A 13,689-nucleotide genomic window follows, 5' to 3' on the forward strand; every position below is an offset into this window, starting at 1 on the left:
ACAGACAAATAGACACAAGCAAAACACAAAATCCATAGGCTGCACTTACAGTTATTAATGGTGCGGAGTTTAAGTGACATTATGAAATTCCATACAAAGAAATTCACACTTTAAGAAAAAATTTCAAATTTTTGTTCCTTAAAATATGTATATGTCAATAAGAATTACCCATGACATAAAATTTTATTTTATTTATGCATATCAATGTTTGCTTTCATTTGCATGTATAGTTTTATTGAACTAAAATCATTGCATGCATCACTTGGGTGTCTGTCTGACTCTTTTCTCTTTTGACTCTTCCATGTGGTTTGGTATTTCTATAGCGATAATTTCACAGAATTGCTGCATATAATTTATGAAGCTTTTCTTTTACTATGTGAAATTCTCAGAAAGAAGATATCTGCTGCCTTAGAAAAGAGATAAAATGAAGATTTTGATTTCAAAGCATGACAATCTGTAATTTGAAGCCAGAAGTCATAACGGAGGCACTTTGTAGACTGCACCTGTTAGTGTCAATTGGTGTTACACTACAGGATGGAGAAAGTGACGTTTGCAAATGCCCGGTTATTTAAATCCATAAGTTTCCCTGAAAATGTGTAACACCCACATTGTCATCTGTGAGTCTGAATTTAACTCAGACTTCTCTCTGTTATCCTTTCTTTGTTTAGTCGGAGACTTTCAGATTTCATTCCAAATCCGAATTCTGCCTTTTATTTGTTCTGGACTTTTATGTTAATATATGATTTGTTGCTAAGCAATAAGTGCCTTGATTTCTGCTATGTGCAAGTCAGCACAAAGATGATGCTTTTTTTTTTTTGATTTATTTATTTTTATTTGAAAGGCAGATATATGGAGAGCAGAGACAGAGAGGAACATCTTCCGTCTGATGGTTCGATGGTTCACTCCCCAAGTGACCGCAATGGCTGGAGCTGAGCCTATCCGAAGTCAGGAGACAGGAGCTCTTCCTGGTCTCTAATGCGGGGTCAGGGTCCCAAGCCTTTGTGCCATCCTCAATTGCTTTCCCAGGCCACAAGCAAGGAGCTGGATGGGAAGCAGGGCTGCCAGGATTAGAATCAGCGCCCATATGGGATCCCGGGCGTGTGCAAGACAAGGACCTTAATCACTACGCTATAACGCCGGGCCCAATGATGATGTTTCTACCTCCTGAAGTAGCTTAATTGACTTACCATTGCCTCTTGAAGAAATAGCCAAGTATCTTTCTGACATAAAAGTGAAAATTGAGTATTCTTGTCTGAATAAAAAAATATTTCCTAGCCACACTCAAAATTTTTATCATTACCAAAAGAAGTAGGTAGAGAGCAGTCCCTCCCTTTCTCAGTGCCTTGGATGTAATGAGAATACAAGGCTTGCAACTTTCATCCACTGCATGGAGAGTGGGAGTGATGGAAGCGTTATGAAGAGCCCCAGGTTGTAACACCCTATCAATTTTATTTTACTAGTACAAACAGTCAACTCAGGCATTTAAAGCCATTGTTATTACTTTATGAGTTGGATTTTCTAACAGAAAGATGAGCTTTGTTGGCTTTGTTGGAGATTAAGTTTTCACCTTATGCTGGCAAAAAAATTATTTTATATCAGTGTCTATGTAAATATATTTGCTGGAGTTAGGAAACAAAGTGAACATATAGAACTCAAAAGCAGAAGGGAACTTAGAAGGTCAATAATATTCTTGGTGTCAAATGACGTTATTAATACAGAAAAGCTCTATTTAAGCGCATACACAGTCACCTAAGACACAATGAGAATCAAAAGTGGTTTCCGTTGAGCCCATTTGGCCAAAAAGAGCTGCATTTTGTTTTTTTTAATAGCTGAGTAGTATTCCATGGAGTAGATGAACCAAAGCTTTCTTATCCAGTCTTCTGCTGATTGGCATTTCGGTTGCTTCCATGTTTTTGCAATTACTGATTGTGCTGCTATGAACATAGGGGTGCATGTTGGTTTGTCATGAAACAGGTGTATTGAGCGAATCCCAAAAGGTTAGATACCACATGTTTGCCTTAATTTAACCTGTAATTTTTTTTTGAACCTGTCATTGATACTGTATCAACCCATGTGTTTTGAAAAATTGAACTTGCATTATTTTTAACATATTGTTTACTCAATACTATGTCAATTAATTTCATAATATTGTATATTGTTGCTGATGTTTTGTTGGGGCTTTTAACTGACCAGGATTTTACTCCGTTAGCTCTACCTTCAGACCAGAGAAGGTATCCCCAAGAAGCCATTGAACTTACCTGGACAATAAGATCCTGGACTCTATGCTAGGTATATGCTTGCAATGAAGGAATCTCAACTGAACTTGAACTGTGGTTATGCAGCAAGGTGGAGGAATCCACCATGGGGGGAGGGTTAAGGGGGGTGGGAGGAATCCCAGTGCCTATAAAACTGTATCACATAATACAATGTTATTAACAATTTAAAAAAAGTGGTTTCATAGGATTTTAAAGATTCTGGTGGAATTAATCGTAGTTAGCATGGATTTTAAATGTATGATATATGAATGGGTATTCTGATTAGCAGTACAAGTGCCTACATGTGTAAATGGGTGCATGGAGTCCATTTCTGGCTCTGGCTCCTGATTTCATCTTCCTTAATGCTGACCCTGGGACGCAGTGGTGATGATTGAGGTCCTGCTGCCTGTGTTGGAGGCATACATCTATTTCCCATGTCCTAGGTTTATGCATGCCAAGTCCTATCTTTTCTAATGTCACAAGCATTTAAAGAGTAAATCAATGGATGAAATTTCTCTTGCATCTAGAATAATTTACATGTGAGATATATATATATATGTATATGTACATATTATTAAATTTTCATACTAAATATTGATAACACCAACTTAACAATTTTGACAGTGACCATCAGGTCATGTGAACATTTCTAGTCATCCATGGTTGATATTAAACTTGAATTTAATTCAAGATGGACTGCTGGCATTTCAAATTCTGTCAAGCTAAACTCATCTCTTTCTGACTGAATACAATTTATTTCAGTTCATATTTGTAATAAGCAGTACATATACCCTATATATTTACAACAAAATATTCCTTATCTTAAAAAATTATGAAACAATAAAAATGTTTGAAAATTTTATTGACAATATAAATGGTTACCAACTCTGTTGAGTCACCATTTAGTTTTGAAAAACAACTTCTGAAAAGTTTTTTTAGAGAGAATATTCTTTAATAAGTTCAGCAATCAAAACACAATTAGAGTTCCTGCTTCAGTTCCCTGTACTCTCTCTCACACACACACACAAATCGCTCATTTTAAAAAAGGCATTCTAGATAATTTCAAGTAGTGTGTGCATTTTGTCTTGAAACCTTCCTGATCTGTCAACTGAGATAACCCCATCACACATTTACATTCTGATTTGGAATCAGAGATGTTTGGTGTCACATGGAAACACTGCATCACACTATTTTGTTGACAAACCAAAGCTTCTAGCAACCTATTTCTAAGCCTTTATTATCATATCTATGGGAAATGCACCCTCATAGGGTTCTCTAAGAATTTTATTGTGTGAATAAAGAGGTGTATAGAGGTTACTGTTATTATTTTTGAGGTCATACATGGAGTATAAAATATGTTTTCAGATGAATTCAAGGAAAGGAAAAAGTACATCCCAGGGATATTTGCATAGCATTAAATCTTCCTCTTCTCTTCTCAGGTCTTTCTCTTTTGTCTCCTCAGACTTCATTTGCTGTGATAAGAATTTTTCCCCAAAGCAGCAGCTTAGATAGAAAAAAAGCCTTTGGACACACTAAAGCTAAAAAGAGTAATATATGATGCAAATACTGCAGCCAGCACTGTAGCTCATTTCACAGTGCAAAAGCTTACAGGAATGAATAGAACCAGGTAGGATTAGCCTAAAATGGACATCTGGAGAGGAAGGACCCTCTTTTCTGACTAGAGTGAAAAGAGGATTGATGTGGTAGAGAAAGAAAAAGAGGGGATGTATTTTATAAGCAGAAGAATGGTAAATGGAAGGGGTGTGATGGCAAATTACACAATTAGGCAAATCATCACATTAAAACAGTTAGGTAAAACAAACATTTTGGATGAAATTGGCAGATTTCAATTTCTGGTTCATTTACTACAGTAACAGCATTGCTTCTCAGCCTTTTGACTAAGATCAAGTATAGTACAGCAATAGCAATGTATCTGGTACCTGTGATAATTCTTCATAAAAAAGGAAAATTTACTCACTTCATAGATTTTCTAATCTGAATCTTTAAAAATCATCTTAGCCTAACTAATTTCCAGTTTTTGTACAAACTACTGCATCAAGATCTAAGACGTGTGAGTCAATCTGGTAGATGCTATTATCCTACAGGAGTGATTGTGTTAGAAAAGAAACAAACTGCTGGCATTTCTGCCAGAAATATGACTGTGAGAAGTGATACTTCTGGGGGATTGTCAATGAGACAGGTTCTTAATGGACATTATCTGGACACCTTGGACAACATGATCTACTATAACATTACTTGCTCAGATGCTGTTGCAGTTTGTTTTACAGTAGGGGGCAGATGACATGCCCATCCATATATTGTTTTAAATTTTATTAGGATATATAGTTTTTCAGTGTATTATTACTTTATAAGAATCTGTGTGAAAATTCCTTAGTGATTAGTGCAGGCACAATCTTTCTTCACTTTTAAGACTGGTGGCATTTATGTAATTATGTAATGATGTTGCAATGTTTTCCTTTTCTTTATGGCTTTTAGAAATCACAGACACAGATGTTAATAATTACAGTGATGTTGTGTTGTTTCACAGATTTACCTTCCTATTTATTTAGATTTTTTAGTGTAATATTAAATTAGTTTCCCTTCATAGTTCCTCTTTGACACATAACTCGATTTGTTTTCAAAATGGAATGGGTATGAAGAAGCAGGAATGAATGGAAAAAGGGAAGACAGAAACTGGCTTGACCCACACTCTGTTCTGGTGCTTGGATTTGCTAGTGGGTGATGCGAACGGGTTGAGCCTGGTCTGCCCCCGACCCATGCCAAATGTATGCCAGTGGGAAACTTTCCGTGGCCTATTCCCTATCATGCAGGCTTCTTGCCTTTAGCTACAGGGTCTTTGTTCTGCCAGAGTTGCCCAGACTCCTCCATCAGAATCTCTCCCAATGCCAGATTTTGCGTACACCAGGGGGTCCATGAGCCAGCCCTATTCAGTTCACCTCCTGTCCTAGCAGGAACAGTGGCTTTTCCTGACTGGCCTTCAATCCAATCTGGTTCTTGCTGTTGGATGTTTCAGCCCAGCCATGGCTTGTCCATACCCACATACAGTTCACACATGAATTCTTCAGTGACGTCATCATGCTTGGAGTGGTGAGATTGGCAGCAATTCTTAACTGTTGAACTATCAAAACCACTTGAGCAAGACCCTCAGGGCATGCCCCATATCGGGACCTGGGGTCGGTGGGAGACTGGGTGGGGCTTCTCCCTTAATATCTCCCTTTACCCATGATACATGAAGGAAACAATGTGGAAATAATAATCTTATCCACTTTTCTGTAGCCCTTGAACCTTTCTACCCTAATTAACTATGTAAAGATTGTCAAAAATATAATTTAAAAAGGGAAAAAAACCTCGAGGTTTCATTTGTAACATTTTCAAAAATTGCAAAATTTATATCATAAATAATTTGGTATAAAATTAATCTCTGAACAATATCAAATTATTTCAAGGTGTAAGTTAAATTAATGTGATATTCAATGTCTCCAAAATATTTTCATATACTAAATTAATTATTGTGCTTTCGACTGTTCATCAAGTTTTTCACTGCTGTGAATTGATATTTTGTATATGTTTTCAAGATATTTGAGTGATGATTTTATGTTAATAATTGAATTCAGTCTATATTGTGCTGTGCAAAAATTGTTTCAGATATTTCTAGCACTTTTGGCATCCTTAGAAAAGCATCCAAAATGCAAATGTTTCAAATATTGTGCATTTATCTCTCATTTTGTGGAGACAGTTGATCGGGCAGATTGGATTATGTTGCTTATTGCCAAATGCCAAATGGGCTAAAATTCTATCATGTCGGAGTGTTGTTTTGTATGCCCATGGAGTTGTAAGGGTTTGGTTTGGGTTTGCATGCTTTTGACTGTTAGGTTCTACAGTTGTATCTGGTTATTTGCCACATATTATCAGGATAATTACATTACTAGGAAGATTAACTTTAAATTTTCAGCTTGTTGAAGGGATTTTATAACAATAACTATTTTTCCAAGGACTTTGAATCATTCTGGAATAACACATCTTTGTCAGTTACTAATTTCTAGTAAAGACTGCTACTACCAAGCTTGGTGGATATATTTTTTTAAATTTCCAAAAGTGTATGTGTGTTCACATGTGTTTCTTTTAATGTTTGTCTTTTGTAAGAGATGTTTGAAGTTGTTACCATGTGTTACAATCTGTTTTTATTGGCTTGCAAGTTTTGTACCTTATTCTACCTACTTTTGTAAAGCATCTGAAAAAGTATAGTGAGCTTATGTTGCTAGAAATAGCAAGCAATTCTAATCAATTTGTTATTTTTTAAAGTATTTAAATAATTTTAAACTGATGCTACAATTTCATTTACTTTGTCCGTAAGTAAGCTTACTAATTAACCGATGTCTTTGATTTATGTAACTTTAATTATGAATAGGCTGTGTTTAAAATATATTAAGTCATTGATACATTTATATTTAAGTTTACTGATCCAACAAATTTACAATGTGGTTTAATTGTTAGCCTATGCCCCTGTTTCACTTATAACGGACAATAGGTCTTTTGGTAAGAGTTTCCTAAGGCTATTATTTGATAGTTTTCACTTTATACTGTTCCTAAGAGTAAGTAAACTGGTGACTCATATCTGAGCCCTCCCTTACAATCCTTAAGGTGAGGGTATAGTTAAAAAGAAGACACCAAGATCTTAAGAAAATGCTTGAAAAGCAGAGGGGGAAATATACTACCTAGCCCCCATGAATGCATTGATTTGGCCTTATTGACCTTAAATTTTCTTCAGCTGTTGTCTAGTGGTGAGCTGTCAGCTGTGCGTTACTGGAGGCTATTTTCAGGCCCAATGCAGATGCCTTTGGTTCAATGGAGGGACCTTGTCACCCAGAGGTGTAGAGGTCCTCACGTGTTACTGCAAGCAGGAAGAGGGTTTGCATATGTTTTCCCAGAAACTGAGCTGCTGCTTGTGTGGGTGCCTGCCCATAATGTCAAGCACTGGACTCTGTCTAGCAGAGGATAACCCTCCAACAAGGCAACATTAGAATCTGGCTGTGGAAGACCCACCCTCAAGGAAACAATGGAAGAGGAGGAGGCCAGCCCTCCCAGCACTGGGTGACATGGCGAACCTCAAAGGATTGGTGTGTAAGTCTCAGTAACTGTTCTTGACCTCCTGAATTAAATAAATCTCTGATAGAGCCACAGAGAAACCTCCTGATTTAGAATGTTTGGGAGAGATCTTAAAATGCTCAGCTAGATCCTAACTCTATGAGAAGGAGGTGATTTGTAAATGACAGATTCTTAACTGCTCTGGACATGAAGAAAAAAGCCATAGACTCTTAGAGTGGGACCCTCACAACATCTTAAAGGTGGTCACATGGTCTTTTATCCTAGACCAGGAGGGACTCTCTTAAAAGAGCAGGAGGGCAAGAAGAGGTTTGTAATCGTAGTCCCCTTGAGACCCTCAAAGGCCTCCCGAGAGCTTTCACTGCAGAAGCAGCAGGTTTCTTTGCCAAGGACTGTCAAGAAGGACACCCAAGATCACATCTCAAGCGCAAAAGAGATCACTGGAGATTTGACTGCCGCTGAAGGCAGAGAACTATGGGGTCTACCACTTCCCATTGAGTCTCCTGCTCAGGAGTGAAGCAGCCCAGAATTCTCTAGAATCCAGTGTCACACCAGACCAGCACCCAAGAGCTCCAGGTGGTTCGCAAGAATTCATGTTAACCTTTGTTTCTACATTAATTATTTTAACAACCAGTATGCCCTATCTAAGTTTAACAAATGCATTACCATATCATATGTTTACTATTCTGTCATTAGTTTACTTCTCAAATGGCCTTAACAGTCATTGCTAGAAAGACTGAAGCCAGGATCCAGGAATGTTATCTGGGTTTCCATGTATATGGCAAGGCCCATACATTGGACATTCTGCTGCCATCCTGGGCATATTTTCAGGGAGCACTGGGGGATGCAGAAGTCACAAGGGGCAGCTTAACTGGATGCAACATAGGTTACATGGTCAATTCCAGGACTATATAAGCTACCTTACTAGGTACAAACATTTAACTCATATTTTAACATACTATATTTCCTACAATCTTTAAATGTTTATGGAGTTGACTATTTCTAGTTTTGAAGGCTGAGCAACTCAAGTCAGCTACATTTGTGTATTAGGTCAGTTATAGGTTACAGTACTTTCCTAGGAAAATTATTTAAATAATATTTTGAATTTCTTTAACATTTATCCTTGCATCAATATAAAATGTTTTGTTTCACACTTTGACTAAACACATTAAGTACCTCTTATTTATGCATACTATAAATGGCAGGGAATGAGAATCTTAAATATAAAAGAAGGAAAGGCTGATGAAATCTGCCTCTTATGATTTACGATAATCTGTAGGGAATTACATTTTGTACCCTATCTGCATAAATAATCCTGAGAGACTACAGTTCCTTTTTAATAAATTGACTCCTAAATTACTTTTCACTGTACCAAACACACATCATTTAAACTAAGTTTACTTTCAGTCACCATACACCGGTCTAGACAAATTCTCATTAAAGCTCTAACTTTCTTTCAATTACTAGAGAACTGTGGAGACTGTTTAATAAGCATAGGCCCAAGGATGAAAGTCTTTGCAGAGATTACCTGACTCATTTCTGAAGAAAGTAAGTGTCTGACCTTCATCAGGAACACTGTGCTGAAGGCAGTGGGATGTATTATTTTGCAATTTTAACACTAAAAAGCAAATCTGGTTCTTTGTCCCTATCTATAACTGGAAAGACAACGGACCATAGGAAATGAAGTCAGGAAATCAGAGTAAATTCTGATTGGGGAAAAACAACCATGTAAGTAAATATTACAAAGTGCTATGGAATCATCTTTCACACATTTAGGATGCGCCAGTTTTCTAACTCTTCTGTAACATGACCAAAATGTTTCTCCTCATTGATTTCATTATTTAGTTTTCTATTTATCAATCCCTTACACATAAGCATTTAAAGTGAATATTAAGTGTTACTAATTCATAGAACATATTATATCACTAATGTTTACATTTATGACCCAGGACTAACTAACATAATATGTTTATCATATGCTAATGAAATGAAATAAAGATCTGTTTCCTTTGCAACACAATATGCCATGGGAGCACCCAGATCTATGCTTCTACCCTTGAGATGTCATTAAAAACGCTGAAATAATAGTACCCATCAATAAAATATTGACCAATTTGGCCTTGCAAATAAATGATTTGTCTTAACCCCATAATCTTCAAAAAATATATAGTTAAGTTTCCCCAAAACAATGCAAAAGTGCCTATGTATATAATCATTTCAGGATATTTAGAAAGGTGGTGGATCAGCACACAGAGCTGCTAGGTAGAGAAAACCATTCACCCAGAACGTTCCAGCTGTATCACTGATGGAAACAAGCTCAAGTCAGATCGCTTCGATCTGATCTTCACAGAGTTTGAGAATCTGTTAAACAGCTTCTCAGCATTCTTAAGTACTTTGGCACTAGAAGCAAATGACTTCCTAGTTGCTCATCTCTACAAACTTCAGTAGTGAATTAATCACCATTAATGTAAAAACTAAAAATCAATGCTACATACTCATGCATTGGCTGAAGTCAGAATAAAAAGCTATCAGCTTAAGCGATATCAAATATCAAAACTATTATTTCTTCTGCAAACCATCCTGTTCAAGACTTTTTCTGGAAATGTTCAGTTTTATACTAACAGCGAGGTAGTATCCAACGACCATGTACAACCATTTCTCCACAGGAATATTCCTGGAAGTCATGCTGAGAGTGTCAGCAGTGAGGCAATTAATTTCTTACAATTAAGTTGAAAGCTTCTGGTTTCCTTTATCTCACAAATTCAGTATATTCTAAATAGAAACAGTTCCAAGTCTCACTCAACAGATATCTATTGGTTGTAGAACACAACTGAACTCTTCATTCCACTACAAATTAAACAGTCTTGATGGATTAGGAAAGGAAACTTAGCCACTGCACCTAATGCTTTTTGTTGTGAATGTATACTTTTAGCTCTTAAAATACTTTTAAAAAGTATTTTGAAACACATCTTAAAATCTTTGTGTAGTATGAAAATTTTATTTTGCAAACTACTATTCATGGGAAAAACTTCTTGCAAAGAAAACAGTAAGCTATCTTTGACTTTGCTGTTGTTACAAATGGAACAATAACTACCAAATAGGAAAGATACATATAACTTAGTAATGCGTGGCTTATTTTCCTTTCTAACTTTAAAACTTTTAGAAGAAATTAGAAATCAATTGTCATTTTAGAAAGAAAGCAAAGATTATACAGATGATGACATAGCTGGATAGCATTTGAGGTATAACTAAGTAGCTAGGTGTATCTATATTTAAATGTACATCTTCAAGTACTAGGGCACTTGAAAGATAGTATAAAAAAGAAATTAAGGGATAAGTTATTTAAATGCAAAGCATTAAAAAATTCCTGTATAGCATATTCATAATACACATTTTGCTGAACTTTTTATAAAAAAGGAATTTACCAACACATTAAAGTTTATTAACACAGCAAATGTATGACAATTACTACAAAAAGAATTATCTATTCTCATGTTATATATGCTCTGTTCTCCAGAAACTCTTTGAAAATCCTTGATAACATAAAGAATCATTGTTTCAATGAACAATGATGTAACACATATTTTATAAGATAATAATTAGCTTTGATGTTATCAAGGTAATAATGAATACAAAATATATGGTTGATGACTTTATAGACCTTATAAATTAATATAAAAAACTTAGTAAATGACATATTGCTATGAGTGATAAAAAGTCTGCATGTGAGATCTAATCGATTTCAGAATCTATATCTTCAAAATCATGAATGCAAAATAACTAGAATGGTTAGAATTAACTAATTATAAAACAACAGAAATAAATTACTATTAAATATTACTTTCCATTTTCCTTCATTATTTTTGAGATATAAAGGCAAAAAGAAGTATGATTAACTTACATATTTTATGTAATATACTGTGACTTTCCCTGAGGTGATATAACATATTTTTGGTGTTATTAAGTAAAATTTTCACTCACTGCTCTACCCTTCTTGAGAAAATCTTAAAGCTTTGTATCATACAACAGGTGTGCAACTAAATTTTATTCAGAAGAACTTGTATAAACACGGGGCAAAAATAAATGTACACATATGTAGAAATGTGTACGAATACATATCCACATGTATATGTGTGCATGTGTATAAATACAGTCTACAATATCCTAGAGATTTGCTAGGTGTTTTAGAATACAACACAAAATGGAATACAGTCAGTACTCCATGTTTGTAGGATCTTTACTGCTAAAGTAAAACAATTGAAAATAGTAAGTATTTGTAAAAACCATTTGTGTCTGTACTGAATGTCTAAAGACATTGCATCTTGTCATTATCCCCCAAATAATGCTACATATTCAGTACTCGTAATCATTTTCACTTGTCAGGTATTGTAACTAATGTAGAGATGTGTTACAGTATGCAAGGATGTTCCTAGAGTATGTTCAAACACTAAGACATTCTATTCAAATACTAGGACTTACATAAGATGGATAGCTATGGGTTTTGCTATCCATGAGAGTTCTTGAATCAACTACGTTATATGTACAGAAATGATTGCTTTTCATAATTGGTTATCTAGATAATATGTAAAAACATGAAAATGTTCATGTATGGTGCACAAAATAGCACAATTTTGAAGTTTTATCTGTTGTTTATATGACAGGCAGAGCAGAGAGAGACAGAGAGGGAAACAGGGTGAGAAAAAAAAATCTTTCCATCCTCTGATTCATTCCCAACATGCCTGAAATAATTAGGTCCATCCCAGAGCAAACCTGAGAGGCAGGACATTCATCTAGATCTTCAACATAGGTGAGGTGGACTCAATTATTATGGACATCAGCAGCAGCATCTCAGAGTGGATGTTAGCAGAATCCTGATTGGAAAGAGGCACTAGAACTTGAATTGTGTTTTCATTTCTAAATGGGATGTGATAGTCCAAAGTAGTATTTTAGCTGTTGCACTGCAGTGCCTGCCCTGGATATAGTACTCATGTGTCACTTATAAAAAAGATATATATATTCATATGTTATTTCTAAAAGGTTATTGGTAGGGTTACTATTTTAAGTTGGGTGTAAACATGGACTTACGCTATTGTTTTTGTTCATGTGTATTTCATAATTCATAAATCTGATGAATACTGAATTTCACAGTAAAACAATTTGTTAATAAGAGAAGATTAAAAATCTCTTAAAGGCAGCCTCGGCAAAATTACTTACCCTAGTCCAAGCAACTGACAAACATCATTTGAAATCTGGGTCGTCCAGTTGTCAGCACAAGCTATGTGCCATACACTCTGGATCCTGAACTGTACCAAACCATCATAGTTTGTTGTGCCATTGATAAGACGCACTGCAAATGCAGAGTAGAGTGGTATCAGGGACCAGAGTGTGGCAGTAAATGGAAGATGCTGATCTAAGATACAAAGGTCAGGTGAATGGCAGGAATAGTTCTGACATCTACTGTGCATAATAATACCACAGGTAATATAAAAGCATTGCATACTGAAACACTACTAAGACAATACATTTTTTAAAAAATTTAAATACCGAAAAAGACACAGTCTGAGGTAACTGATAAGCTAATAGACATGAACTTAACATTCCACATTGTATATGTGCACAGTAATATCATTGTCACTTTGTTCCCCATAAATACAGGCATCTACAATTTGTCAATGTAAAATAAAATTTTGAAAAACACATTGGGAAAGTTACAAATACACAATATAGATATTCCATCATGCATAAGTTCATTTAAAACTAAATTGATAAGTAAGTGGTGGTCTCTAATATAAACATGCAGTGTTGTTATAGGGTATGGGGGTGATTGTTTTTTTTTACAGTATATTATAACACCTGACTTAAAATATATATATGGTGGTTTAGACCTTTCCCTTTCAAATAACTATAAAAAATTGAAAAAAATCACAAGTTCATGTATTAGTATAACTAAACAAATAAATAAGTAAATAAATAAACTGAAAATGGAGTTAATCAGGAAAAGTATATCTTTAGTTTCTTCTTATTCTAGAATTTATTTACTTTGTGGTTACTCTTTTGATGTTCAGCTTTTGCCAAATTTCGTATCATGTTATATCCATTTTGAAGGAAATAGAGGTGAAAAATGCCAACTAGGTTTTTTTTTTTCTTGAGTTTTCATTCCTTTTGAGATTTATAGTATATGCTATTTTTGAAGAACTAGATTTTCTGGGTTTTTTTGATGTATTAATGCATTTTGAACTTGCATATCTGTAGCTTTTCAATCATACAGTTATGTGAAAGAGCAGAATTAAGTCTAACAAAATTATATTTC

The 13,689-nt window shown here is 35.1% G+C and overlaps 1 protein-coding gene across 1 annotated transcript in view; it reads right to left on the reverse strand.

The window, feature by feature from the left end:
• The window catches only part of TMPRSS15 (transmembrane serine protease 15), a 106,107-nt gene that overhangs the window by 22,092 nt on the left and 70,326 nt on the right, over positions 1–13,689 (reverse strand). The window contains exon 18 of the mRNA XM_040980421.1: positions 12,594–12,726. Coding sequence (XP_040836355.1) covers positions 12,594–12,726 — 133 coding nt within the window. The remainder of the gene's footprint in view (positions 1–12,593; positions 12,727–13,689) is intronic.

The sequence above is a fragment of the Ochotona curzoniae genome, unplaced genomic scaffold (genome assembly GCF_017591425.1).
Source record: "Ochotona curzoniae isolate NIBS_2020 unplaced genomic scaffold, NIBS_Ocur_1.0 contig_3498, whole genome shotgun sequence".
Classification (NCBI taxonomy): Eukaryota; Metazoa; Chordata; class Mammalia; order Lagomorpha; family Ochotonidae; genus Ochotona; species Ochotona curzoniae.